We start from the raw sequence: 27,818 nt of genomic DNA, 5'->3' as shown, positions 1-27,818 counted from the left end.
CCTGAGCAGTGCCTGCCCCACGGCCCAGCCACGCTTGGGGAGCCCGGGGATCCTGCCTGCCACCCCTCATGGGCTCACCGGCCCCTCTCTGTCCTCCCCACAGTGACCTGACGGTGAAGTTCTGGAGCGTGCGGAGGGTGCCCGGAGTCGCATCCTAGGAGCGAGGTCCGAGGGATGCCCGACCCTCGGCCCCAGCCGCCCAGCCACCGTGGAGGGGAAGCTGTGGCTGGGGGCGGAGGCTGCGGCCCCTCCCACCCTGCTTGCTCTTGGCCTTCCCACCGAGCACTGCCCCTCAGAGAGAGGTTGGGAGACTGAGCCACGCAGCCAAGGGGCGTCATCCCTCTTCCTCCCCCTTCCACCGGGTGGTCTCCGCTGAGCCTCCGAGCCTTTCCCCGGGGCTCAGAGGGGAACTGAAGCAGCACAGCCCAGCCCCGTGGTGCCCCCACCACGAGCGGGCCTCCCCTGTGTCCCAGCCCGGCCTCTGAGCCACTGCACCTGCCTCTGAGCCGAGTCCTCAGGTAACCCCGGGAGCCAGGTGCAGGCAGCTGGCCCTGTACCCTGGGGGCCCCAGCAGTGGCTCAGGGGCCTCTCCCAGGGGGCCAGGGTGGAGCTGCTTGGGGAGATGGTCAGAAATACTCCAGCCGTTTAATTTATTATGTTTTTGTTTTTGTTTTTTGCTGTTGCCTCCTGGAAACTGACTTGAAGTTTCTTCCCACGTGTACTCTCCCTCCTCTCTTGGGGGGGTTGGGGCCAGGAACCCCCAGGGCCACTGCCTCTGTGTGCTGCGCACAGGAGGGGAGTGCCCCCTCCCACTCTGCAGCTTGGGCCTGTCCCCGCCCCTGCCCCCGGGGACCCTCCAGGCCGCCCAGCGCTACAGTGCCTTCCCCCGTCCTGGGGCCTGGCACCCGTGCCGGGCAGCCTCACACCAGCCACGCCCGCAGCGCCACACGTGTCTTCTACCCCAGGGGCTCGTGCCCACCACCCCCAGAAAGGCAGGGCCTGCGAGGTCACACAGAGAGCAGCTCAGTGGACAGCCCCCCGGCAAGTTGGGAGCTGAGGGTCCCTGGGCTCCCCACCCAGCCCCGGGGGCTCCCCCCATCTCGGGGCTCCCCACGCTTCTTCCACCCTGGTTTTGTCAGCAGCCACGCTTTCTAGCCTTAACACCGGCCTGGGCGTGGGCCCCCCTCAGTGAGCTGCTTCCTCCTTCCTCTGGGACTGAGGCCTCCCGGCGCCCCCTGTTGGGGCAACTGTGGATTTGCAGGAACGCTCCCCAGGCCCCCTCCCTGCCCACACCGGCCGTGTGGCGGTCACCGGCCCTGGGCTCCGTCCCCAGGGCACGGTGACTTTGGGACTGCCGAGCTGGGGCCAGGGTGGCTGCCGTGGCCCAGGGAAGGCTGGGGGGCCTGTCCTCCTCCCACGGCTGCTGGCGCGTGGCCCTCAGGGACGTGCTGCTGGACTCTGGCTGTGCCGACCTGTGAGGAGCACCTGAACCCAGCCCTGGGCACCTGGACAGCCCCCGGCGAGGCCTTCCTCTGCCGTCCCCCGGCGCCGGGCCCTCAGCGCTCAGAAGTGGCCGCAAGTCTCTTCCCACCCACGTCCGCCCCTCCCCAGCCACCTGCCGCAGAAACTTACCGCCCGTAGGGAAGACGCCTCGCACGGCTGTTGACGTACATGCTGCCGGAGCTGGGAGACCCGCACCGGGCTGCCCGTGCCCAGTGCTCTTCAGCCCCAGGAGAGGTGCTGGGCGCCACGCCGTGTCCTGCTGTTTCTGCTGGGTCAGCTACCTCACGCGGGGCCGGCTCTGCTGTCCTGGAGAGCGTCACTGACTTACGTCCCTGGGAGGCCTGGGCCGCTCCGAGCTGTGCTCCACGGGCGCTGTCCCTGCCGCTCTCTCAGGGAGCCCGAGGCCCAGGGCCGGGGCAGGCCCCAGCTCCGCTCAGCGCACAAGACCCCACGTGTCGGAAGCACAGTATGGTTGCCATGGAGCACAACGGGCCCCGGCCGGAGTTAGACCGCAGGGGCCCAGCTCGTCCTGATCCTGGGACCAATCCCGTTACTTCCTGTCCCTCCGTGCCCGTCCCTAAGACTTGAGACCAAGCTGCATGTGTGTGCCGGGGGCCCCGTGCAGACCCTGGATCTTCACACAGCTGGGCACAGCCGGGGTCCCTACCCTATTGAGCCTGAAGAGCTTGGACCCCAGAGTGCCCACGTCTGGGGCCGAGACCCCGTCCACACCTTTGAAGCTGACTGCAGCCTCCTGGGGCGGAAGGTGGCTCCCATCCCCGTGGCCGTCGGGACCAGGCCCTGGTCTCGGTGTGAACCAGTTCAGTGTTTGCTTTCCTGTGAGTGACTGACCCCTCCCAGGCTCCACCGGAGCACCTCCGGCGCCTGCCGGGGGCAATCGGCCAGGCGGAGGCCGGTGCACCTGCGGCCCGGCTGCAGCTCGGGAAATGCCCGGTCCTCGGTGATGGCCCTGCTGCCCGCCCCTGGGCTGTGTGGTGGGCGCAGGGCACTTAAGAGCACAGCCGCTGTGGGGAGGGAGGACGCTGGGTCGCTGGGACCCCTCGTGCCTCCTGGTGTGGGGGCTGCGGGCAGCAGCTGCCTGCTGTGAGGTCGGCGCCCAGCCCCCCGCCAACCCTGCCGGGCTCCCCCGATGTCATCTGGGGCCGGGTCCGCCCTGCAGGAGTGATGAGCGCCTTCCCGCTGCAGGGCCCAGACCTGTGGCTTCTGTCCCTTTGCCATCGCGGACAGGGAAGCATTTGCTGCTTCCCCTGCTGGGCCAAGGCCTCCTCAGGCCTTCCAGGGCCTGGGCCGCCCCTGCTGGCTCCCTGACCCTCCGCTGCCCTCGTAAGCGCAAGGACAGAATCTGCGGGGAGGTTCTGGGTCATCATCTGGCCCCTGCCCATCCCCAGCCCCCTCCTCGCCTGACTCTGTCCTTTGAAGCTGTGCCCCCAGGGCTGAGCAGGGAAGCAGGGAGTGGGAGCGGAGCGCCGGGGTGACGGGTGACGCGAGCGGGGCCCTCCCGGCTCGCTGTCCTCCCGCAGTGGCGAGCACAAGTGTGTGTGTGTGTACCTCTGCCGCCGGCTGTACATAGTGTATGGAAGCGATGGAAGCCGCCTGCTGTACGTTTCCGTTCCTGGGTGGGATGTGTGTGTTCTAAGACGCTGTCATAAATAAAACCCGACTGACCATCGCCTGTGGAGCTGTGGCCCTGAGGGCTGCTGGGAGGCAGGAGAAGGTTCTGGGCTCGGAGTTTGGGGCGCACCCAGTTAGGAAACAGCTTCGGGAGGGCTGCATCCTCCACCAGACCCCGCCGGCTGCCTTCGGGGCAGGTGTGGTCGCTGCAAGGGCAAGGCCGCCACGTCCGACACCTGCTGTGGCCCAGGTGCTGTCGAGGGCGCATTTCCTTCCATCTCCCCCAGCCTCCGTGGAAGCGAGACAGGTCTCAGGGTGGGAGTGACTAAGCCAGGCTCACGGCTTCTAAGGGCACAGCCAGCCCTGCCCCAGGCGGCAGCACGCTGTGCCTGCCGTGGACCGTACCCACTGCCCTCCCTTGCCTCTTAACAAGAGAAGACAAAGATAGCAATGGCTTGGAAGGAGACGGCTCTACTCCGGTCTTGGGCTTGTGTCCTTAAGTCCTTGGAAAACCGCATCCCTTGCAGATACCCATGAGTCACTCCATCAACTCCAGGGGATTCTGCCCGGTGGGGGGTGCGTGTGGGGGTGGGGTGGGACAGGACTCCCCTCCTCATCACCGGCCGCCTTGCTATCAGGGCGATGAGCTCTGTTTCCCAAATACAAACCCAAGTAGTTTCCTCAAGCTGCACAGGTCCCTGCTACCTGCCCAGCCCGCGGCTGGGACCAGAGCCAGCCAGTGAGTTCCTGGAGCCTGCAGGAGGCAGCGGTCATCGTGGGGGTGGGGGTGGGGGTGCCCCTCGCAGGGAAACCCTGGCCAGTTAGGATCAAGCAGATCTATGAGAACAGGTCTTTAATGCTACCGACCTGCTTGTTGCAAAGCGAGACCGCCCCTGGGGTGCAGTGCAGGGGTAGGAGCGTGTTGCCCAGTGCTTGGGGGGGTGTCTGTTCACCTCCATCTGCACAGGTTCAGCAGGTAAGGCCCCCACGGGGGGCGGGCGCTGGCTGACCTGGCAGCAGGCTGAGAGGAGCCACACGTGTGGCCTTCAACACCACACTGAGCTTGTCTGCAAGGGTGGCTGGGGGACAGTGCCACGAGGACTGTGGCCACCCCTGAGAGGGGGTACACGGAGGCAGAGAGGGCCAGTGAGGCGGGAGCTCCGTGTGCCCCCAGGGTGTGGGGGCAGGTGATGGAGCCCTGTGGGAGCTTGCTTATTAGGACATGGGGCTACTGTTCTGTGTTCTCCCTAGGACAAGGTGGGCTCAAGGTCAGGGGTCACTGGTGACACCCTGGGTGGGGGAGCGGGGTGGTGAGGGGCTGTGACCCTGGCACCCAAGAGGCACCCGGACTGCCAGGCCAACCTGGGTAAGAGTGGCTGCAGCGGGAGATGGCAGGTGCTGCCCCCGCCCTCCTCCCAGCACCAGGGCGGGAGCCTGGGGCTCGCCAAAGGAGCAGTGGCCAAGCTTCGGGTGTCCGGCCCGAGTGTTGTCCCTGGGGCAGAGGTCTGGGCAGCACCGAGGGGCAGACACTGGTGTTCTCACAGAGCAGCCCTGTTGCTGGGACTCGGACCCTCTGGTGTCCCAGATACTGGGCAGGGGGCTCACTAATAGCCCACCCCTTATCACTTTGCTGCTTGAACTAACCCGAGCGGAGCTGCTGTCCATCAAGGGCACGGCTGGGCACAGCGAGCCCAAGACACCTGCCTACCCCAGCCTCCCACTGCGGTTCAGGGTGGTTTCAAGAACAAGCGCTTGCCCTGGCCTTGGAACGCTTGGCTGCACGGGAGAAGGGAGCAGGGGCAGAGCTGGGAGCGGCCCAGATGTCTCCGCAGAGAAGGCGGCTTTACCCGCTACACCGAGAACGAGAGACGAGCCGCCTGCTTCACCGGGGTGCGCGCTTTCTCCTTTATTCACAGCCTGCGGCAGGGACAGTCCCGAGCAGGGCTCACAGGCAGCTCCTGCGGGCCCGCCGCCTGCAGAAACAGGTCACGGAGGCCTTGGCCAGCGCCTGCTGCCGGTGGGTTTCCAGGACGTAGAGGGTCTGCATGGTGAGGCAGCTGACCGTGGGGTCGGGGTCTTTCCGCATGGACCTCAGGGCTGTAACAGACACTCCGTGGAGCTCTGAACGGCCCGAGGCTGCTGGGCCAGCCGGAGGCCTTTGCAAGTCCCGCCCAAGTCCCGCCGCATCCCTCCCGGCTCCCGGGGGCCTCTCCACCCTCCCTCCCTGGCTCTGCCCTCCTCTTGCCATAGAACAACCAGCAGCGAAGGCCTCGGCCTCCCGAGACAGTTGCCTGGGACATAGCGGGTCAGGGTGTCCGAGAGAGGGGACAGGGATAAGGAAGCGGTGGCCAGCGGTGCAGAGGCATGGCCCCTGAGGGGCCTGGGGGGCACCAGGAGAGGGGGCGCCCCCGTGTCTCCCACAAAGAGTCCAAGGAACGGCCCTGGCTCAGGCTCAGGTTCAAGGTGAGCGAAGGAACACAGTGGAGGGGGGGCAGGAGGGCTCTAACCGTTGCCTGGGAGACTGATCTCCCTCCTCAGTCTGTGAACCCCTCTGCCCGCCCCCCGCATCCCAGAGCCAGGCAAGGGGTAGGCGACCAGGTGCCACTTACCTGTGTAGGCTTCCTCAACTCCCTCCTCCTCTTCCATGCCTAGGGTTTGCATAATCTGGCCTGGGGGGGGGCACATACGAGGGAGCCTCAGGGGACCTCGCACTCATCGCCCCTCCCTTTGCCTGTGTGTCCCCGCCATGGCCATCACGTCCAAATGACTCCCTCTGCCTCCTGCAGGGAGGGCTGAGAGCAGGGGCAGAGCCCTGGGGGGACAGGAGGCCGCCCCCCCTCCGCCACCTGCCCTGCCCCCACCCCTGGCAGCACCCACCCCCGCCCACCCCGACCCTTGCTGGCCTGGCCTGGGACGTGGCCCATTCTCCTGCTGGAGGTCACCCAGCCTCAGCAGGGCAGGGGGAGTGGCCGGAGACAGCCCACCCTGTAATGCCCTCAAGTTCAGGGACCCCGCCTGGAGGTCCCCGTGGCCGTACCTGCAAACCACACGGCTGCCTGGCGGATGGCGGCCTGCGAGCTCTTGAAGAGAGCCACGCTCTGTCTCAGGAACCACAGGGCCTTGCTGGCCTGCTGCTGCAGCTGCGAGACAAAGACCCGCTGAGCCCAGGGCCCGGGACGCAGCCGAGCCAGCCTCTCGCCGTGGGAACGCGCAAACCTCCCCCCACCCGACCCCAGCTCCCCAGATCTTACTCCGTCCACGGAGCCAGGCGGGGGCCACTCCCCCAGCCCCGACCCAGTGCGGCCTGGAGCTCGAGCACGCCCAGCCCACCCCTCGGCCCACGCGGGTTCCCTGCCCCGCTGCTCTTCACAGTGGGGGTGACCCCACGGTTCCCACGCAGCGTAGGCACATCCTGGTCTTGTGCTCCAGGCCACAAAACAGCTGCTCCTCTCCCCTTCCTACAGCATGGCGGGCAAGCACGTGTGGTCGGAGCCTCCTTCCCACTCAGCCCTCGCCGGCTTCCTCCCTGGAGGCGTGGGGGGACACCCTGCCTGCCGGGCGTCTCCTTTCTCAGTCTAAGTTCTCACCACCGCACGCCCCTACTTTTCCTTTTTTTTTTTTTTTTTTTTTTTTTTGTCAGCACGACTCTTCTTCAAATAAAAATCCTAACCGGGGAGCCAGTCTCCCAACCCACGGGCGTGGGGCTGCTCCGGGTGAGCCCACCTGCTCCTCTGTCCCGGCTTTCGAAGTCACCTGCAGCACTGCGGGGTTTGCACCACATCCACTTCCCACCACACCGCGCGGGGTCCCCAGTGGCTCCCAGGGTCCCACTCCCTGGGCATGTCCTGTCCGGATCCTGCCAGGCACGCGGCCACTGACTGCCTCCCGAAACCGTGTGCCTCCTGGGGGTCGTGGCCCTGCCCCCGGTTCTCCCTCCACTGTGCACCTGAGTGCTCTTTCCCAGCCTCCTCTGTGGGACCCCTGGAGATGGCACTTCCCAGGGTCCCGAGGTCGACTCCCGCTCCATTTCTGCAGCGGCCACGTGGCTGCCCCCACAGCACAGCCCTGCCCCCAGGCTGCCGTGACACACGTCCGACTTCCCAGGAGACAGAGCCACGTGGAGGGAGGCCTCACGGACTGAACAAACTCAACGCGCACAAAGCCCAGCCCCGTCTTCTCTCCACACTGCCTCTCCCCCAGTCCTGCTCCTGGCGGCACCCAGGCCCCCACGCCCTGAGTGGCTGATCCCTACTTGCTCCTGTCGAGACAGTGCACTGGACCGGCCTGCAGGCTCCCCCGTGTGGGCCGCACAAAGTCGAACACTGCAAATTACTTTCAACAGAAATCTGGGGAATGTCACCTCAGATGGGGACCTCCTGCATCTGCGAGCAGTCTGACCCTGCTTCCTCCCCCGGGGAAATCACCCGGGCCGCCACGGATGTCCCAGTGCCTGTCCATGCGATCCAAACCCCGCATGGAGCTGGTGCCTGCAATGCGACTGTGTCTTCTGTAAGAGTGCCTTCTCCCAGCTCGCGTGCGTGCTGGATTTTCCCAGAAACGCGCCCCGGACATGAATCGGAGACAAGGCTTCTTTTTGTTCAGTGGAGCGCCAGAAAGTGCTCGTGGCTTTGGAAGTCACAGCCAAGGGCAGCACCTCCTGCAGGGTTCGGGTCCCCGGGCGACCGCACCTGTAGGTTTCTGCATCGGTGGCAGATCCGGTCGCGGCGATGCTGTGTGTAGTGGGGGGACGAGGGGGATGTGACCACTGGGCGACGTCGCTCAGGGCCCAGCACTCACACGCGCTGTCTCCTACGTTGCGTGCAGGGTGAGGGCATCCTATGCGTTTTGGGATTACGTGCAGGTGGGTGGCAGCTACTGGGGGACCTCGCCCAGCTCCAACCCCGGGCGCCTGTGATGACGCCACGGCCCGAGCTGGCCCCAGGGCCTTTGATTCCCCCCGGGTTGCCAGTCTGCTTCTCTGCCTCGCGTTGCCTGCAGGGCCTTGCAGGCCGTTGAGTCTCCTGCGCCTGCCCCTGGTCCCAAGGCCCTGGGGGCTCCCCCACAGCCCTGCAGGCCCATCCCTTCCCTTTGCCGTCTGCCCCTCCCCCAGGAAGCCCTCCTTCAACGCCCAGACGGGGCTGAGCACGCCTCTTTTTCCTGCAGCTTTCTCCTTGTGCGCCTGGCAGTCCCCGTTAGGAAGCACTGGGCGGGCGGGGATGACGGCCAGGGCCAAGGACGAAGCGGATGATCGGCGAGCGCCTTGGAACTGTCGCTGGCCACCATGACTGCCACAAAGCCCCACCCCCGGGGTGCAGGGCACCCCTGCCCCTGCCCAGGGGCGCTCACCAGAGCTCTGAGGATGGTAAACTCGTCCTCCTCGGCCACCAGCACTTTGAGCCTTGACCAGCCCAGCAAGGCAGCCGTGTGGTTGAGGGCGAGCCGGCAGACCTGGGGAGACAAGGAGGTGGGCGGGAGGCTTGCTGGGGCTGGTTACTGCGATCCTGCACCAAGACCCATCCCAGGGGAACAGGTCTCCCCAACACCTTGCTGCCCCAACTAGGGGGTCACTATGCTGAATCGGGGCTGGCCGTCAGGAACGCCATGGCCAAGTCCCTGGGCGGGACTGCACCCCACAGGGGTCATAACCCCGACCAACGGCTCAGGTGGCGGCCACGGCAGAGGCACCTGCGAGTGTGGCACAGTTGCCTGCTCTGTGGCATTGGGGTGGCAGCGGGGGAGCCCTGGTACAGACCGCGTCCTCCAGTTTCCCAGTTTTCCCAGGGCAGGGAAGCAGAGAGGACCTGGCGCTGGGCCAGGGGGGCTCCCAGGGCCTGTTTCGGCCGGAAGTTGCTGGCCAGCCCAGCACCTGGAGCTGGTGGGATCCCCGTGGTGGCACCCACCCCTCCTGAGACTCACCAAGGTCAGAAGCCAAGGTCAGCATCACCCATGGGCCTCAGCCCCGCGCGAGTACACAAGGCGCCTCCGGTGACAGCCGGGGACCCAGGCCCGGGCTCCAGGGCCCGGCCACTCACCTGAGCCACGTTGATGTTCACATCTCTCAGGTGCAGCACCAGGGGGATGACCAAGTTGAGGACCTGGTGCCTCAAGGGGAAGACGAGGGTCCTGCGCTTGACCTTGGCCAGGAGGCTTCTGTAGATCTCGAAGGCCGCCAAGCGCAGGTGCTCCAGCTCCTGGGAGAAAAGCCCCCTCTGTGCACCTGCGCCCCGCCCTGGGGGTGCTGTGCTCCAGGCTGCCTGGACCCGAGCCTCTGACGCCCCCGCGGTGGCCCCGCGCCCTCCCCTCTCGCTCCATCTCCCCCCCTCGGCCCCTGCCAGATGGACGGCGTCCTGGCCGGGGCCCCTCACGCTGCGGGGGCTCACCTCCTCAAAGAAGGGCGCCAGCGTGAAGGAGAGCTGGATGAGGAAGGCGGAGGAGGCCGCCCAGCTCAGGTGCTGCAGCAGCCGTCGCAGCACCAGCAGCGTCTCCATGACGATGTCCCCGTCGGAGGAGTAGCAGCAGTTGAGCATGTGGGGCTGCAGGATGCGCAGCCTCCGCTCCTGCGGGGGCAGCGGCTCGGTCACGGGGGCCCCGCCCAGCCCCTGCCCGCCTCCTCCCCAACGCCCATCTCCCCGAGACCTGGACGCCACGTCGGGGGTCCTGGGGTGGGCTTGGCCGGCTGTTAGAAATGCCCCAGAGGAGACTTCCTGAGGGCCCCCTCCTGGGGAAGCCCCTGAGGCTTTGCTCCCTCCAATCCCACCTCCCCCCCCACCACCGACCACGCCTCCGGGAGCAGCACCCCACCCCCACCCCCGCCCCATCTCACCGTGGTCGGGTGCTGTGCGAAGACCTCTGCCGTGTGCAGCAACACCTTCAGCGTGGCGGGCTCCTCGCTCTTGAACCAGTTCGCCAGCACGTGGGTGGTGATGTCGTCCACGGTGGCCGCCACCTCTGGGCACTGCAGCAGCTGGAAGGAGACGAGGACTGAAGGGCGGGGCTGAAGCCGCCCTCTCGGGCTCGGAATCCAGACACCTCGGCCTCCTCGTTAGCCAAGGAGGCTCCAAGGGGCTGGGAAGAGTGGGCGAGGAGGCTGGCGCTCAGGTCAAGGGCAAATTCACACCCAAAGGTTCCAGACATCGCTTGCTCGCTCTGCACGTCTGCTCCGGGCATTTTTCTAAAAGACGTGTTTATCTGAGAGGCAGAGCTGAGACGGAGGCAGAGACAGAGAGAATCTTCCATCTGCTGGTTCACCCCCCCACCCGAGGTGGCCACCATGGCTGGGGCTGGGTCAGGCGGAACCCAGAAGCCTGGAACTCCATCTGGGTCTCCCATGCAGGTACAGGTGCCCAAGGCCTTGGGCCATCTTCCGCTGCTCTCCCAGGAGCATTAGCAGGGAGTTGGGTCAGAAGTAGAGCAGCCGGGACTCGAACTGGGCATAGTCATTCAGACTTTCTCTATCAATGCTTTCATGTGTTATAGCCAGGATTCGTGGGAATCGCCTGGAACACGAGTGGAGATGTCACAGAGATGTTTCTTGCAGAATTTACTGCAGTGTGAAATCGGGACCCACGTGCGATCAGTTACAGCACGTGTCTGAGGGGAGACAGCCTCTCAGTGTTAGAAGTGAGAAGTGAAGGGGCCGGCGCTGTGGCGCAGCAGGTTAAAGCCACCATCTGCAGTGCCGGCATCCCATGTGGGCGCTGGTTTGAGTCCCGGCTGCTCTACTCCTCATCCAGCTCTCTGCTATGGCCTGGAAAAGCAGTGGAAGATGGCTCAAGTGCTTGGGCCCCTGCACCCATATGAGAGACCTGGAGGAAGCTCCCTGCTCCTGGCTTCAGATCGGCTCAGCTCCGGCCGTTGGGGCCAACTGGGGAGTGAACCAGCGGATAGAAGGCCTCTCTCTGTCTCTCCTTCTCTCGCTGTTTAACTCTGACTTTCAAGTAAATAAATAAATCTTAAAAAAAAAAAAAAAAAGAAGTTAGAATTGCAAAGAGCAGGCAGTGACGTAGGAAGACGCTTGGAGACGCAGGAGACGGAACATTCGTCGAAGATGACGCCGACTGTGTGACGAGGGCGCTTCAGAAAGTTTGCGGAAAATCCAATGAAGAGCCACGTGTGTTTCGGCGCCAGCATTTTGAAATCCACGTGTGGTTTTTACGTGACACACTGCACGTGAATGGACTTCAAAAAACTTTTGCTCCAAAATAAACTCATTTAATCCTGTTTCCCATGACCCTTTTAAAGGACACACTCACACACACTCATACATTCACACACTCACACTCACATACTCACACACTCACACACACTCACACACTCATGCACACACTCACACTCACACACATTCTCACACACACATTCACACAATCACACACACACTCTCTCACTCACACACTCACATACTCACACACACCACTCTCACACACAGTCACTCTCACACACTCACTCCCCTCCCCATCAGTGATTCCCGTGGGGAACTGCGACCAGCAGTGGCTCTGCGTTTTTGATAAGCTCTTCCTTGTTTTCTGGATTCTCTGCACATTCGCCGACTTCCCTCGAGCCCGTCAGAAGCGCCGAGCAGAGGCCACTGTGAAAAGGCTGAGGGGCTGCAGAAGTGAGGGCGGAGGCGGGGGCTGGCACCGTGGGCAGCGGGTAAAACCATCCCATAGGGGCACCGGTTCGAGTCCCGACTTCTCCACTTCCCATCCAGCCCCCTGCTAACAGCCTGAGAAAGCAGCAGCAGACGGCCCAGGTGCTTGAGTCCTGCACCCACGTGGGAGACCAAGATGAAACCCCTGGCTTTGGCCTCGCCCAGCCCTGAACACTTGGGGAGTGAGCCAGCAGATGGGAGATCTCTCTGTAACTCTGCCTTCAAATAATTAAATAAATCTTAAAAAAAAAAAAAAAAGCAGCATCACATGGCCACGATCCACAGCCACGAGGCAGCTGCCTCTCCCAGAGACCCTCCTGGGCGGAGGGAGTCCCTTGGGCGGTTCCGTCTCCCAGAGGAGCCCCGCCCGCGGCCCTCCTCCCCCCGCCGGGGGCGGTCACCTCGGTCAGGAACACCAGGGCCGTGAGGTGATTGACACAGTCCGGCTCCTGGAGGAGCCTGATGATGTGGCTGAAGAGGGGGCAGTTGTGCCAGCAGTCCATGACGACCAGCGACCTGCCGCAGACAGCAGGTGCGCAGGATGAGCCCTGGCCCGAGGACGGCCGGGCCCCCGCCAGGCCCGGGGGCCGCTCACCTGGCCAGCACAGCCACTCCGTCGTAGTGTCTTTCGGGGTTGACCAGCAGCTCCCAGCCCCCCAGCTTCCGGACGTAAGACACGTGGTCCGCGTAGCCCGAGCACCGCATCAGGGTCTTCAGGGCCTCCACGGTGGAGCTGGAGGAGAGGAGAGGGCAGACAGGAAGCGCCCGCTCCCCGGGCTCCTCCTCCTCCCTGGCTACCTGCCCGGCACCAGAACACGCCGAGAATCGGGGGACAGCCCTCAGGGGCCCCAGCTGCTGTTTTACAAATGAGGCCAGGATGGGGCATCCCGGAGGTGACCGGGGAGCCAACCAAAGGGCAGGGAAGGGGGTCCGGGTCTGTCTCACTCATTGGGCTGATCGCACTTGGGCGCAAGATCTCGGTGCCAGCCTCGATCCCTGGATGTAAAGGAAGGGTCCCACGAAGCCCAGGAAGGCTTCCTGGAGGAGGGCACGGGAGGGGTGCCGGGGCCCGCAAGCCAGGCGATGGTGTGGGGATGCTGAGGCAGCTCGGGTACCTCAAGGGATCCACCCATTCGGTCACGTGCTGCTGGTCCTGCATGATGTCGGCACAGTCTTCCAGCACGAGGCAGGAGATCTGCGACAGCAGCGCCGTGAACAGCGAGGAGAAGGCGGACTGCACTTCCATGCGCCGGCTGGGCTCCAGCAGGAGCTCGTGGATGGCCCTGGTGGCCTGCGGGCCGGGAGGAGCGGCATTGCCACCCCGGCCCCGCGACACCCCTGCCCAAACCCACGCGCCTCCGACAAGCACGGATCACTCGGCCTGAGAGCCAGGGGAGGGTGGGCTTTGCTCTTTCCTAAGCTCAGCCCCGGGAGGATTTGCACCCAGCTCCCTCTCGGCCTCCCGGACCAGGCCGGGCCGGGGCCAATGCCTCCCTCCGCCCCGCGGAAGGCCCAGCCCGGCTCCGAGGCCCTCGGAGCTCCAGCGGCCCTCGCCAGCCCCTGCCCCTCCGTACGATCAGCGGGGAGATGACGGTGCGGGGCCCGGGCTCCTGGCCCTTGGCCTTGCGGTACGGAACCAGCCTCTGCAGCAAGTGCTCCATGATCATCTCGTAGCCTTTGGGGAAGGACGCCAGGATCTCCCAGGGCTTGCGGACGCCTCTGCAGGGTCAGAGACCGGGCGGCGGTCACCCCGCGGGAGCCACGCCGCGCCCGGCACACGGCACGCGAGGCTCCTTCGCCCGGCCTAATGCACTGAGAATTGACGCAGCGTCAAAACCCAGGGGCCAAGTTAAAACACAATACCCAAGAAGAGCCAAGTTACAAAGTTACTTGTTACAAAGGCTGCAGGAAAGCAAGCCTGTGGACAAAACCCAGAGGGAATCAACAGAAAAATCATAAAACCGTGGACTTCAGCGAGCGGTGCCGACAGCAACTCGGCAAGGCAGGGACGCCTTGGACAGCACCGTCGTCCGTCTCTGGCTCATTTAGAGAGCGCTCCGACCCACCCACCGCAGGGGGTGCGCAGGGGACACGCGGGGAGCGGTCACCACGACAGACCACACTCTGGCCACAAAATAAACCTCTGCACATCTTGAAGAGTAGAAGTCACGTGAAGTATGTTATCTGGCTAAAATGGACTTAAATTAGAAATCAGAACAGAAAAACATATGGAAAGCCCCCACTATTTGGAAATTAAACACTTCTAAATAATTCCTGGTCTCAAAGGAAATTAAAAAAAAATGTTAACTAAGTGAAAATGTAAACAGAACATATCGGGGCCGGCGCTGTGGTGTTGAAGGTTAAGCCTCCACCTGCAGTGCCAGCTCCCGTGTGGGCGCCAGTTTAAGTCCCGGCTGCTCCACTTCCCTTCCTGCTCCCTGCTAACGTGTCTGGGAAAACAGCAGATGGCGGCCCAAGTCCTTGGTTCCATGTGGGAGACCTGGAAGAAGCTCCTGGCTCCTGGCTCCTGGCTTTGGACTGGCCCGGCCCTATCCGTTGTGGTCATTTAGGGAGTGAACCCATGGATGGAAGATCTCTCTCTCTCTCTCTCTCCAACCCCCCCCCCCCCCATATCTCTGCCTTTCAAATAAATAAATCTTAAAAAATACAACATATCAAAAATTATTGGAGTATGCTTAAAAGATAATTCATAGCATTAAAATGCTTATTTCGGGGCCAGCTCTGTGGCAAAGCAGGTAAAGCCGCCGCCTGCAGTGCCGGCATCCCATATGGGCGCTGGTTCTAGTCCCAGCTGCTCCATTTCCAATCCAGCTCTCTGCTGTGGCCTGGGATAGCAGTAGAAGATGTCCTAGGTCCTTGGGCCCCTGCACCCACGTGGGAGACCCGGAAGAAGCTCCTGGCTCCTGGCTTTGGATCAGTGCAGCTCCAGCCATTGTAGCCAGTTGGGGAGTGAACCAGTGGATGGAAGACCTCTCTCTCTCTCTCTCTCTCCGCCTCTCCTCCTCTCTGGGTGTAACTCTGACTTTCAAATAAATAAATAAATCTTTAAAAAAAATTGGAAAATTGAAGCCAGCGGCATCTTTAAAAGACAATGCACCACAAACAAATGGGGTTTGTCCCACAAATGCAACACTGATTCCACAAACAATTAACTCCTCATATTAACAGACCACGAAATGAAAAATCACCCAAGTACTCCAAAGGATGAAGACATTTGCCTAAATTTTCAATCTCCATGAGTGATGAACACTTTCAACAAACTAGAAATAGAACAAAACTCTTGCAACCCGATGAAGGGCATTTAAAAGAAAAAAAAAAAAAAACCTTACATGTTAGCAACACAACTGATGGAAAAAGACGGAAAGTTTTTCCTCAGAGGTTGAGAACAAAGCAAAATCGTCCTCTGTGACTACTCTTACTGGGAGCGTTAACCCAGACTGGGAGGAAGGCACAGAGCGCCGTCTCTCCACAGAGGACGCAGCTGTCTGCGTATCAAATCCCAATTAATCCACAGAAGAGCTGGAAGAACTGCGCTTGGCCAGGCTGCAACGTCAACAGACAAAAGTCAGCCTCACTGCCATACGCTGGTCATGCGTGGAGTTTTTAGAGAATGTTGAACTACTGTTGACAATTACACAAAAACACGTAAGTGTGAAACTAACAAAAACTAACCAAATACTTGCAAGACGTAAATCTGAAAAACTGCACGAGCGAGATGACAGAAATTAAAGAGAAGCTATGTAAATGAAGGCGCGCACCACTCCCTGCACCAGGGGCCCCAAATCGTGAGGATGTCAGTTCCCTCAGACTTGTCCCGAAATGCAACACCATCCCCAAAAAATGCACTGTGGTGCAGTGGGTAAAGCCACAGCCTGCAGCATCCCATACGGGTGCCGGTTCAAGTCCTGGCTGCTCCACTTCCAGTCCAGCTCCCTGCTAACGCACCTGGAAAAGCAGTAGAAGAACCAAGTGCTTGAGCCCTGCACCCACATGGGAGACCCGGAAGAAGCTCCTGGCTCCTGGCTTCTGCCTGGCCCAGCCCTGGCCATTATGGCCGTTTGAGGAGTGAACCAGTGGATGGAAGATCTGTCTGTCTCACCCTCTCTCTCTGCAACCCTACCTCTCAAATAAATTTAAAAAAAAAAAAAAAAAAAAAAAGGCAAACAGAAGGCTGCTTGGCCTCCCGAGGCTGGGGGCACCACCCACTTCTGAGACTGGTCCTCGATCTTGAAGAGTGTCAGGATGACGTCATCCGTGTGGGCCTGGGCCAGCAGGTGCAGGATCTTCCTGACCATCTTCTGGGCGCTGCCCTCGCTGATGCTCCTCATGTGGTGGTAAATGTACTGGATGATCTCCGGCACCTGCAACGCGGGACGAGCGGCTCCTTCCCGGTGCTCGGCCCCAGCGGGCCAGGGGCCCGCAGCCAGCAGCCACCTGAGGGGGGCCGCCCACCACGGGCACACAGAGAAGTGACGGCTGCTGCCTTCGGCCCGCTCAGGCCACCCGCACAGGGAAGGGTGACAGGAGAACACAGCTGGTGGGGGGTGACCTGGCGAACTAGCATATGGGTGTGAGATCTCTCTCTCTCTCTCTGTCTCCCTCTCAAATAAATAAAAACTTGTTTTATAAAAACAAGGACAGGGGCCAGCACTGTGGCACAGTGGGTGAAGCCGCTGACTGCAGTACCAGCATCCCATATGGGCGCCAGTTCGAGATCCGGCTGCTCCACTTCTGATCCAGCTCTCTGCTATGGCTGGGAAAGCGGTGGAGGATGGCACCCGTGTGGGAGACCCAGAAGAAGCTCCTGGCTCCTGGCTTTGGATCGGTGCAGCTCCAGCCATTGCAGCCATCTGGGGAGTGAACCAGCGGATGGAAGACCTCTCTGTGTCTCTACCTCTCTCTATAACTCTTTCAAATAAGTAAATTTTTAAAAAGTCTATTTTGTAGCAAAATAATGTTGAAATCCAAGTATCATTTTTCTTCACATGCGTTTTCTGTGGACATCTTAGAGCCCTCGGGGACACACAGCCTTGCCCTTGACCACACAAAGGAGGCACCTGCAAAGCGAGCCCAGGTGCTGTCTGGAGGCAGGAGGCGACAGGTCCTCCGGGTCCCAGGGTCCCCGGGGGGTTTTCCTGCCCCAACTGGGACTCAACCCTTCTCCCTTCCTGGAGGAGGCGGGCCCCATACCCGCAAACTGCCCCCCCCCGGCCCTCTCTGCCTGCACTGAGGGACTGAGGGGGGTAGGACGCCCGGCCGGAGCCCCCGGCTACCTTCCCCATCTCGGGAAGCGGGTACTTGAGGATCATCTTCAACATCCGGGCTGCGGCGTAGACCTCAGGGACGTGGGAGCTCGCCACGGTCTCCATGGCCACCAGGAACACATCTGCTCTCTCGTTGGGGCTCAGGTATTTCCTGAAGAACTAGAGAGAGAGCAGCAGCAGCTGGCCGCCACCTGCCCACACAGTGCCCACGTGGCACGGCCCCCCGCGTCTGCCTCCAGAGAGACTGGTCAGCCAGGCCCCTGGACGCAGGCCCCGGCCAGCGTCTGGTCATTGCGTGGGGTGAGGCGAAGCTCCTGACGCCAAGAGGCAGCAGCGGTCCGGACCCCTGGCGGGGAGCGTGGTGCCGTGGCCTGGGGGGACGAGCCAGGAGGGAGCGCTCTGCCGGCGCCACAGAACGGGCAGGGCCCACGTCTCCCAGCCCACACCCCCGTGGCAAGCTGAGGCCAGCTCTAACCTGGCACTGGGCTGGCAGCTGGGGACAAGCATGGCTCCAGGGACCTCAGGGCAGGGCAGATAAAGAGGCAGTGGGCAGGGAGCAGGCGAGGGCTGGGGACAGGAGAGGCAGACTTGACAGCTTAGGGAAGGCCTCCTGAGACCCATTCCCCAGGGAAAGGGGAAGGGATGACAGAGGGAACAGAATGTGCAAAGGCCTGGAGTGCAGAGGATTTCGGTCTGGCTACTGCATCTTGAAGAGGAGACCGGGGCCAGGCGGAACAGGGAAACTGAGGCACGATTCGGCAGGTCCAATACAGCAGGGGCCATACCGTGAAGGGGCTATGGGCCAAATAAAGAAGCGTGGTTTGGGGGCTAGCGCTGCAGCATAGCAGGTAAGCTGCTGCCTGTGACACCAGCATCCCCCATGGGCACCTGTACAAGTCCCAGCTGCTCCTCTTCCGATCCAGCTCCCTGCTAATGGCCTGGGAAAGCAGCAGAAGATGGCCCAGGTGCTTAGGCCCCTGCACCCATGTGGGAGACCAGGAAGAAGCTCCTGGCTCCTGGGTTCAGCCTGGCACAGCCCTGGCTGTTGCGGCCATCTGGGGAGTGAACCAGCAGATGGAAGACCTCTCTCTCTCTCTTTCTCTCTCTAACTCTGACTTTCAAATAAATAAATAAATCTTTAAAAAAATAACCCAAACTGTGGATTTGGAACAAGGCTAGCGCTGGCAGGAAGTCAGGACAAGCCTGAAGGGGAATAATGGGATGAGTCTGTGTCTTAGAAACAGTTCCAGGACTGCGGCTTAGAAATGGTGTACGGGCGGGGCGGGGGCAGGGGCGGGGTGGGGGGACAGAGTGGACACAGGATGCTGCTAAGGAGGCGGCTGTGCAAAGTCCCCGGGCTCAAGTGGAAGGCGGATGGACCAGACCCGCCATCGCAGGGCTGGGGCAGAGCCGAGGCAGAGTGGACAGGCCTGGGGTTGCACTGGAGAGGATGCAGGGGAGGAAAGCGCAGAGGGCACCTCCCGGGGTCCCGGCCTGGCGGGGCCAGCGCGCCTTTGCCGAGTGAGGCCCCAGGCACAATCCGCAGGAGCAGGAGAGGCTGAGCCGCTTCTCTTTAAAAACCCTCCGGGACCCAGCGCTCTGACGGCTCAAGTGCAGCTGGGGGAGGCCTTGAACTTGGGAGGCCCTTCCCCACGTGGGAGATGGCTCCTGCAGGGCCCTACCTGGACCCCTTGGCTCCCTCCCCGCCCTCTGCCTCCGGGGCCGGTGCTCCCCACGGAGGCGGCCAGGCCCGGTGCAAGCAAGGTTACCCAGGTGAGAGTCTGCATGCTGGCCAGCCACTCCCCGCGGAAGTGCTTCTGCAGGTCCTTCAGGGTGCCCTCGGTCTTCTGCTTCACGCCTGCGGTCCAAAACAGCAAGCAAGGGGTGGGGCACACCCCACCCCGGGTCCCCCGGAGCCTCCGAGGCCATCGGCAGAGCTTAGCAGCAGGCACCGCACCTGCCCCACAGGATAGGAGAGGCGCCCAGCACCAGGCTGGCGCTGGAGGGAGCTAGGGGCCAGGAACCATCCAGCCCTCACACTGCTGGTGCTCCTGGATCCCCGCCCCCAACTCCGGGCACTGCGCAGACACCCTGGCTGGAGGCGCGGCTGTGGGATCCTGAGACTGCCCTGGGGGACGCCTGGGAACTGCCCTGGGGGACGCCTGGGAACACGCTGGTGGCTCCGTGTGGGTGACAGTCTGCACCGTGGCTTTCCTGGGGCAGAGCAGGGCTAGCCTGGGGACTCCCAGATTCGCTCCCTGAGAAAGGACGCTAGGTTTCCCAGTCTTGCCCCGAGCGGGACGGAGGGCCAGCTGGCCAACACCGGGCATCCCAGCTGGCCCCAGGGGTAGCTGGAAACCGCGCGCCCCTCCTGTCCCAGAGAGTACTGGGTTGGTGAGGCGGCTGGAGCTCGTCCCCTCGGCCGCGGGGCCCAGGCCTGCGGCCTCACGGCCTTGCTCCAGTGCCCCTGCAAGAGGCCACCGCCCGCGCCACGTGCCTGCCCCAGGTGGGCGCTCGGAGGGGGCTTCTGTGCTCCTGTTCCCCGGCTCCCGCAGCCCTGCGGCACGGGCCTTCCGCGTCCGCATGCCTTACTTCTCTGCAGCACAAGGATCTTGAACAAGTAGTGCAAGGCCTCCGATGCCCCCATACTGATGTCATGGTTGTCGTGCAAGCAGAAGAGGCCCAAGATGCCCATCAGGGTCCCCGACATGGAGAACTCCGCCATGTGCTGCCAAGAGAGGGAACGGTGGCCTCACCACGGGGCCGGAGGCAGGGTCTCTCCCCACCCCGCCCCCACTCCTCCCCCCAGCCCCTTCACCTCACTCTGGCCAAGAGAAACCTTCCTGGTCACACCCAGGGCAAGGGGGTCCCCGGTCCCCTACGCCTGCCAGCCAGCAGGGGCTCACAGGCCAAGGGCAGACCCGAGTCAAGCCCCTTACAGGAACAGCAAAGGCACCAATGCGAGGGGTGGGTGTGGGGTGGGGAGCGCTCTGAACACCCCCCCACACCCGGTGCCACTCCCAGGCTGCGTCAGGTGCCACACACAGAGGCCAGGCCTGGGGGCCAGCCCTCCCTGACCCCAAGCGCTCACCGACAGTTCGGGGAAATTGCAGATGAACCTCAGCAAGCGGGACATGGCGCCCAAGGCCCGGGTCTGCTCGTGTACTTTGTCTGACAGCGTCACCCAGGGCAAGAGGACCTGGAGGGGAGCGGACAGCCCGTCAGCACCCAAGGGAGCACGCGCCTTCCTTCCTTTTCCTGCTTCTGCGTCGCGTCCCTGGTTGCCAAAAAGACAAGTGGGGGGGGGGGAGCTGCGGCAGGTGCATGAGCACAAGGCCCCCGACCTTGGCAAGGCAGGGCCACGTTTGGGGAGCCCCCAACATGTCACCTTCTGAGTCTTCCCACACCAGGGGGTGGGCGCCTGGCCTGAGGGTTAAGACCCCCACGTGCATATGGGGACGCACGGGTTCGATACCCAGCTCTGGCTTCTAATTCCAGCTTCCTGCAAACGCAGACCCTGGGGGGCAGCAGTGACGCCCACGTAGCTGAGCTCCTGTCACCCGCGGGTGGGGGAGAAAGACCCCAACCACGTCCCTGGCTCGCGGCTTCTGCCTCCTCCCGTCTGGGGGAGTGACCGGTGGATGAGAGCTCTCTCTCTGTCTCTCGGCCTTTCAAATCAATCAATTAACCTAAACGCATAAATAAATAAAGACAGCACTGCACCTTTGAGAGAGGCCAGCGAGGATGAGGATGAGACGGGTGGAGACAGGTCCTGCCGGTAGGAGTCTGCACGAACCCCTGCCTACCAGGTCGAGGACAGGCGACAGGAAGTGACCGATTCCCGGTCCGTGACTTCTGGGGATCGCTGAGGACAGCGAGCAACACCACAGGGGTGTCCTCTGTACGCGAGAACACGCGGCCTCCCGACGATAGGGGAGACAGGTGCTGCTAGTGCTGAGCTACGTTGGCACCGCACGGGTGAAGGGGCCTGTGTCCTGAATCAGAGCTGCTGGATGGCACTACACTCTGCCATGCATCCATGTGCCAAAAAAAGAGAAAAGGAGCCATTACCACTGCCTGACTCCAACACGAAAATTAACTCAGGGGGCCGACGCTGTGGCATAGCAGGTAAAGCTGCTGTCTGCAGTGCCGGCATCCCATATGGGCACCAGTTCGAGATCCGGCTGCTCCACTTCTGATCCAGCTCTCTGCTATGGCCTGGGAAAGCAGTGGAAAATGGCCCAAGTCCTTGGGCCCCTGCACCCACGTGGGAGACCTGGAAGAAACTCCTGGCTCCTGGCTTCGGATCAGAGCAGCTCCGGCTGTTGCAGCCATTTGGGGAGTGAACCAGCACATAGAAGACCTCTGTCTCTCTCTCTCTCTCTCTCTCTCTCTCTACCCCTGCTTCTCTGTAACTCTGTCTTTCAAATAAATAAATATATATTAAAAAAAAAAAAGGCAGCCACGGCATGAGGGGAGCATCCGAAAATCTCAAATCTGATGAAAGACAAGGAACTCCCGAAAGACGAAAGTAAAGAAACAACGCAGCGGAAGAGCAGCAAAGACTGGGAGGGACGCGCCATCAAAGCAGGCATTCGGTGGCCGGCAGCCGTGGGAACCCCAGGTGACAGCGTTCACGTGTCCACGAGTGACAAAGACACCGCATGCGGGTGGGGACACAGCAGGGCTGGGGCAGCGGCCGCTTGGGCAAACAACGTGTGAAGTTGTCGTACAGACGTCAACACACGAGCGCCACCCCCCACCGACCCACGCACACACACCATGACAAAGTGCAGCCGCTTTGGAAACCTGAGTGAAGTTGTCCTACAGACGTCAACACACGAGCGCCACACGTGAGCGCCATCCCCCCACCCACACACCGTGACAAAGTGCAAAGGAACAAACAGTCTACACCCAGGAAGACGCGGCTGAAGCCTCGGCGAGTCTACCCTGAACAAAAGGGGACCGACTCGGGGGCTGCGTACCGCACGGGGGACCCCACGATGCTCACGGAAAAAGGAATTAAAAGAGCGTTTCCAGACCCACACCTGCTTTGAAGCGCCTCCATATAGCTAGTTCACTGAGTTTTTAGCAAAGGAAGAACTGCAGGGACAGAAAGCAGACGAGCCATTGTCAGGGCTGGAGAGGGGTTGACGGAGTCCCGGCGCGGTTGGGGTTGGGGTCCCCTGGCCCTGCCCCCGGTCAGCACCTGCACAAGCACACGCTGCCTCAACAGCACCTCCATTTAAAACCAGGGAGAGCGTCACAAACACCACCCACAGCTCTTAGGAGCGCTACAGAGCCCTGGAGTGCGTGTGCAGGACGACCTTGGTTCGGATCCTGCTGTGCAAAGTCAGATGTGAAGTGAGGTTGCATAGTTAGGCTATCACATAATTTTGTAGGGAAAATTACACCTAAAACTACACCCCTGATATTAAAAACAAACAAACAAACAAAGTAGGCGGAGTGGCATTCGGCCTGGTAGCTGCCAGACCTGCAGCCCACAGTGCATCCCCCGGTTCCATCCACAGCTCCCACTCCCGACTCCAGCTTCCTGCTAGGGCGGATGCGGGGAGGCGGGGGTTGTTGGCTCAAGCTGTGGAGCCCTGCCACCCACATGGGAGACCCGGATGGGGTTCCTGGCTCTTGCGTTCAGCCTGGCCCAGCCGCAGCTGTTGCGGCCATGTGGAGAGTGAACCAGTGGACAGATCTCTCCGTGTCTCTGTCCCTCCCTCTCTCTGTCGCTCTGCCTCTCTGATGAATACATCGTCAAGCAAACATACAAACTGGCAAACATAATCTAAATTTTGTGGCATACAAAAATAACTTATTTTAATAACTATCAAGGCAAATCTATGTCCTCACCGTTTCCTATGGAGGTGACCAGGATCCCAGGATGGAGCCTCTTCAGGGCTCCTCTCCAAGCAGCCCAGTGCTCAGCGTGTCCACTCCCCACCAGCTCTGAGGACCACAGAGCACTTCTGCTACGCTGCCCCCGAACCCCACTCGCCAGCCTGGACGAATTCCCCTCCGGAGTCAGCCCCAGCCAAAGCCTTGCTGAGAGATGCAGGTGCCATCTCGCCTCCTTATCTGTAGCCACCCCAGCGCTGTGTACAGTTGCATGACCCTCACTGGCCACCGTCCTGCTCATGACAGTCGGCTTCAAGTGACTCTGGACCCCCCCCCCCATAGACGTCACCGCGGGGAAGACAATTTGTCATGAGCACTGTGAGGGTCTGCGAAAGTCCACGAAAGGGCGTAGTGTGAAAAAATGATGCAAGGAGTTCAAAATTGCTTACACCCAAAGCCTATCTTTTAAAAATGGTTATTTATTTAAAAGGCAGAGGACAGAGAAGAGAGGGCTACTCCATCCGCTGCTTCACTCCCCAAATGCCTGCAACAGACAGAGCTGGGCCAGGCCAGGGCCAGGAGTCAGGGACGCAACCTGGGTCCCCCATGCAGATGACAGGGACCCCAGGGCTGGAGCCGTCACCTGCCGCCTCCCAGCGTGTGCACCGGCAGGAAGCTGGAGCCCAGAGCAGGGCTGGGGCTGGAACCTGGGCACCCTCATACAGGACGTGGGTCTCAGCTTATGTATTTTTTTCTTTTAATTTAAAATTTTTTTAATTTTTTAAAAAAATTAATTAATTTATGTGAAAGGCAGAGATAGAGAAAGTATGTGTGTCTTCCATCCACTGGTTCACTCCCCAAATGGCTTCAAGGGCCATGCCGAAACCAGGAGCCTGGAACTCCATCCGGGCCTCCCATGTGGGTGCAGGGGCCCAAGCACTTGGGCCATCCTCTGCTGCTTTCCCAGGCGCATCAGCAGGGAGCTGGATGGGAAGTGGAGCAGCCAGGACTCCAACAGGTGCTCGTGTGGGATGCCGGCATCTCAGGCGGGGGCTCACCCCGCTGCGCAGCAACGCCAGGCCCTCAAGCTATGTCTCAACGTCTGTGCCCAAAACCTGCGCCTGCTTCTGCTTTCATTCCATTCTCCCAGGAGCTTTTTGACGTCTGCTGGTATCTGAGACGCTCTGAGAGGAGTCAAGCCCGAGGGTCTCCCTTCAGGGACACGGTAGGGGCCCAGATGGGTGAGCTCCAAGCTCTCTACCCTTGAGCAGCCACAGATTCTGCAACAGGAGGAATCCTTGAGGAAGCTGGCAGTCCCCCTCCCCGGGGGGAAAACGCTACCACTGTTCAAGCCTCTACAAGCCAGAGCTCTGGACCCAGGGCCGCGGCGCTCACAACACCATCGTCAGAACATGGGGAGGGGAGGGCAGAGGTGAGAAAGGCCCACAAGCCCCACTGTGTGCACTGAGGCTTCGTGCACTCGCAGGTGGTCCCAAGGTGCCCCTCCTCCCTCCCAAGCAGACGAGCATCAGCCCGGGGTCCTGGGTCCCCTGGGTCACGCACCTCCAGGAAGTGCTGCAGGATACGCATGTCGGGGTTCAGGTCGTCCATCACCAGCGCGTGCAGCATGTCGTCCAGGGCCTGCACCGTCTGGCCAGCGGGAGACGGTGTGTGTCCAGGGGGGAGGGGCGGCTCCCTGGGGACCCTGCCCGCCTCTGCCCCCAGGCGTCCCCTGACTATCTCTGGCGAGCTCTGGGAGCAGCCGGGGGGGGGGGGGGTCACCTGCAGGTAGAGACTTGCGCTGTCCTTGCGGTCCAGGCTGGGCATGATGAGCGGCAGAGAGAAGACACTGGCGACGCCTGCGTTGACCAGGTCCAGCTTCTGGGACAGGTGGAATGGGGGGTTCACCTGGCTGGGGGAGAGGCGGGGAGTGACAAGGGGCTTGGGGGCCCCGGCAGGAGGTTGCGTCACTCAGGGCCAGGAGACAATCCCACACACTTCCCAGGGTGAGGGAGCTGGCTACTGGGGAGGCTCCCCCATGTGGGCGGCCCAGCAGGTTCGTGCTAGTGACCCTTGGGGAGCGCCCTGAGCACCCCAGGATGCAGGCAGAGAAAGTGGCAACCCTGGGGGGGCACTGCCCCCACCCCCGCAGCCGGAAAATCAAGCCCTGGAGCCTGGCCCCCTGTCCCAACCCAAGTGCCCTCGGCATCGGGGGGCCAGGGGCCTGCGGACCTCAGGGCCACGATGCACAGCATGGCCTGCTGGCGCACGTTGCTGTCCAGGACCTCAAAGGACTCTTCCAGGATCAGCATCTGGAAGAGGCCAGGAGAAGCCGGCAGTGCCCTGAAGAGCGAGGCTGCCGCCCCGCCCACGCGCCCCAGGGCTGACCACGCCGCCGGGGTCACCTTGACCTTCTTGGCCAGCACGTTCTTGGGGCAGTAGTCATTCATGTTGCCGTCCGGCTGCGTGCGCACCACGCCGCTCAGGGTCTCCACGGCCCTGAGGAAGCTCAGCTTGGAGAACTCGCTCTAGGACACAAGACAAGGGCTGCCTATGGGCTGGGACTCGGTGCCAGGGCCGGCTCCGGCCCCGCCCCGGCCCCGCCCCCAGGCCCTGCCTCCATGCCCCCCCCCACCCCCTGTCTCTCCTGGCCCCGCCTCTGGCCAGCCCCTGAGGCTACCCCCATCCCTTGTCCACCGGAAGGGAGTGCGAGAGAGACCTGAGCCCCAGATGCCTGACTTGCGGAAGGCTCCCAAGCTGGGCCCTCACACCCTAGCAAGCTAGTTCCTGCCTCAGTTCTAGAAAGTTCTGGGTAATTTCCTTACCATCCGTTCTTGCTCTAGAAATTCCATAATCGACTCATAGGCATCTCGTTCTGATTGGCGCAGTCCTGGAAGGGGACAGGGTCGGAGGGAGTGGAGTGATTCTTGTGGCCCCCTCCACGGGCCCACCGTGGGCCTCCCCACGCCCAACACCAGCTTCTCCAGCCGGGGCGTGCCCAGCGCCCCCAGAGTGGACTCAGAGGCCAACAGGAAAGCAGCCACGTGGCGACATAGATAAGGGACGTTCTGCACGGTCGTGGCGAGGGAGGAGGGGGCACCTTGAAGTCCCTCACAGTGGCCAGTTCCCGGGGCTGCCCTAGGCTCCCTTGTCAGCAGGGCTGGGAGAGCCCACAGGGCCTCCCTGGGCAGGGAGGGGACAAAGCAGGAGAACGGGGCTGGCGGCAGAACCTCTGCTCTTATCTGCACGCACCCCCCCCCCAGGGGACAAGGAAGCCGCATGGGGTTTGAAGGCCACAGGCCCCTGGCTCTGGAGGTGGGTAGAGTGGCCTTCGCTTGGCAAGGTCACCCCAGCTGTTCAGTTAGGCACAGCTCAGGAGGCTGCGCCAGGAGTCCAGAGGGCTCACACCAGGGGCGAGGGGGCAGCGAGGGGCAGACGCCTTGTCTGTGTTGTAGGTGGAATCAGCAGGCCACTGAGGGCTCAGGTGTAAGCAGGAGAGAACGATGGACGGCAGGAGTTTGGCCAGGGTCGTGTTGGGGTCACGGCCTGGGGTACACAATGGCAGACCCCGCCTGCGGGCGGCGGTTCCGGGGACCAAGAGCTGGGAGCTCTCACTGCTTCTCAGACCACGGCCCGGTCCCAGTCCAGCTCCGGGCCCCCCGGGGAGGGGCCAGGCACGCCGGGACTCGGAGCTGTGACCGGGCACTCAGCTCACGCACGGGCCGGGCCCACAGCACCGCAGCTCACCGGTTAAGTCGGGCTCCGAAGAGACGTGAGGAGTGCAAGGCTCAAAGGTGACTCTCTGGGGACTTATCTCGCACCGGGCGGCAGCCTGCAGCGTGCCACAGGGGCAGGTGTGCGCCGGGGCTTCCCGGCCTTGCATCTTCTCCACACCAGGGGGCGCTGCAGGAGGCAGGCCCTGTCCTCTGTGAGAAGGGAATGGGCGGAGCCGGTCCCTGGGTGGGGGGGCTCCCCTGGGAAGACGTGCCCACCCCCACCTGAGGGAAACCAGGCTCCCGGGCTGCCCGCCCACCCCTCTGCCTCTGGGAGTCTCTCCACCTTTTCCAGAGGCTTGCATCCCCCTCCCCCAAGTCTGCGCCTCCCAGACCCGGCCCGGGAGGAAGAGGCTGCACAGCGTGTTGCCTGCATGCTGGACCCCCCAAACAGGGGTGTGCCAGGGCCGGCTGTGCGGGCCAGCTCCTGCTCCTCCTCCTAGCTGCTCCGCCCGCTCCCCTGCTGGGGCTTGGTCAAGGTCCCCCTGAGCCTCCCTGGCTCATCACAACAGTCTACATGCAAACCCCAGGCCCACTGCCCGCTATCCAGTTAGAGACCCTGGAGGGGGCCCACCTCCCAGCCCGCATCCCCACGGCCCCCAGGGCCAAGCGCCCGGGGCAGGGCTGGGGTCTCTCCCGCCACAGCCACCTGCCCTTTACACCTTCCACTTCACGGCTGCGGGGGACCAGCGGACAGGGCCCCTTTACCTAACTTGCTGGGCTCCTCAGACCCAGAGCACCGGTTTCTCCCGTGCACGCTGGCTCCAGGGGGCGCTGTGCTCCCAGCTGAGCGCCCCCTGCAGGGCAGGCCTGGAACTGCTCCGAGCTGGAGCCCCCACCCCACCCCCACCAGGCCAGTCCCTGGGTGCAGGGAGGGCTGTGGGCCCTGGTGCCAGCCCTGGAAGGAGACTTGAGGGAGCCCCTCTCCACCCCAAGGAAGATCCTCAGTTTTTTTTTTTTTTTTTAACAGAGGGAGAGAGGTCTTCCAGCCGCTGGTTCACTCCCCAGATGGCTGTATCGGCTGGGGCTGGGCCAGGAGCCAGGAGCTTCTTCCAGGTCTCCTGTTTTCCCAGGCCATCAGCAGAGCTGGACCGGAAGTGGAGCAGCTGGGACATGACCCATGTGGCA

General features: G+C 62.4%; 2 protein-coding genes across 9 annotated transcripts in view; one reads left to right on the top strand and one right to left on the bottom strand.

The window, feature by feature from the left end:
- Positions 1-3,193, top strand: part of KIF21B (kinesin family member 21B) — a 47,012-nt gene extending 43,819 nt beyond the window's left edge. For 7 of the 8 annotated variants that reach the window (XR_011381252.1, XR_011381253.1, XR_011381250.1 and 4 more), the window contains one exon: positions 104-3,193. Coding sequence is in view for 4 of the 8 variants with exons in the window: in XM_070054926.1 (XP_069911027.1) it covers positions 104-158 (55 nt within the window). In the remaining 4 variants the exon portion in view is untranslated. The remainder of the gene's footprint in view (positions 1-103) is intronic. The other variant, XR_011381251.1, reaches the window with a different exon arrangement.
- On the bottom strand, positions 2,922-27,818 carry LOC100356997 (maestro heat-like repeat-containing protein family member 7). The gene is made up of 23 exons (XM_070054929.1): positions 27,399-27,818; positions 26,665-26,843; positions 25,743-25,807; positions 25,323-25,445; positions 25,150-25,229; positions 24,700-24,829; positions 24,481-24,567; positions 20,159-20,266; positions 19,660-19,795; positions 18,837-18,925; positions 17,077-17,226; positions 16,010-16,164; positions 13,357-13,501; positions 12,898-13,073; positions 12,378-12,515; positions 12,184-12,298; positions 9,959-10,099; positions 9,516-9,692; positions 9,168-9,326; positions 8,482-8,583; positions 6,173-6,275; positions 5,745-5,804; positions 2,922-5,232 (listed from the first exon to the last, which is right to left on the bottom strand). Exons 2-23 carry the CDS (start codon positions 26,798-26,800, stop codon positions 5,081-5,083), a joined length of 2,727 nt encoding a protein of 908 aa, XP_069911030.1. The 5' UTR covers positions 26,801-26,843; positions 27,399-27,818; the 3' UTR covers positions 2,922-5,080.

Source organism: Oryctolagus cuniculus, chromosome 13 (genome assembly GCF_964237555.1).
Source record: "Oryctolagus cuniculus chromosome 13, mOryCun1.1, whole genome shotgun sequence".
NCBI lineage: Eukaryota > Metazoa > Chordata > Mammalia > Lagomorpha > Leporidae > Oryctolagus > Oryctolagus cuniculus.
This window is presented reverse-complemented; position numbering and strand designations above follow the sequence as displayed.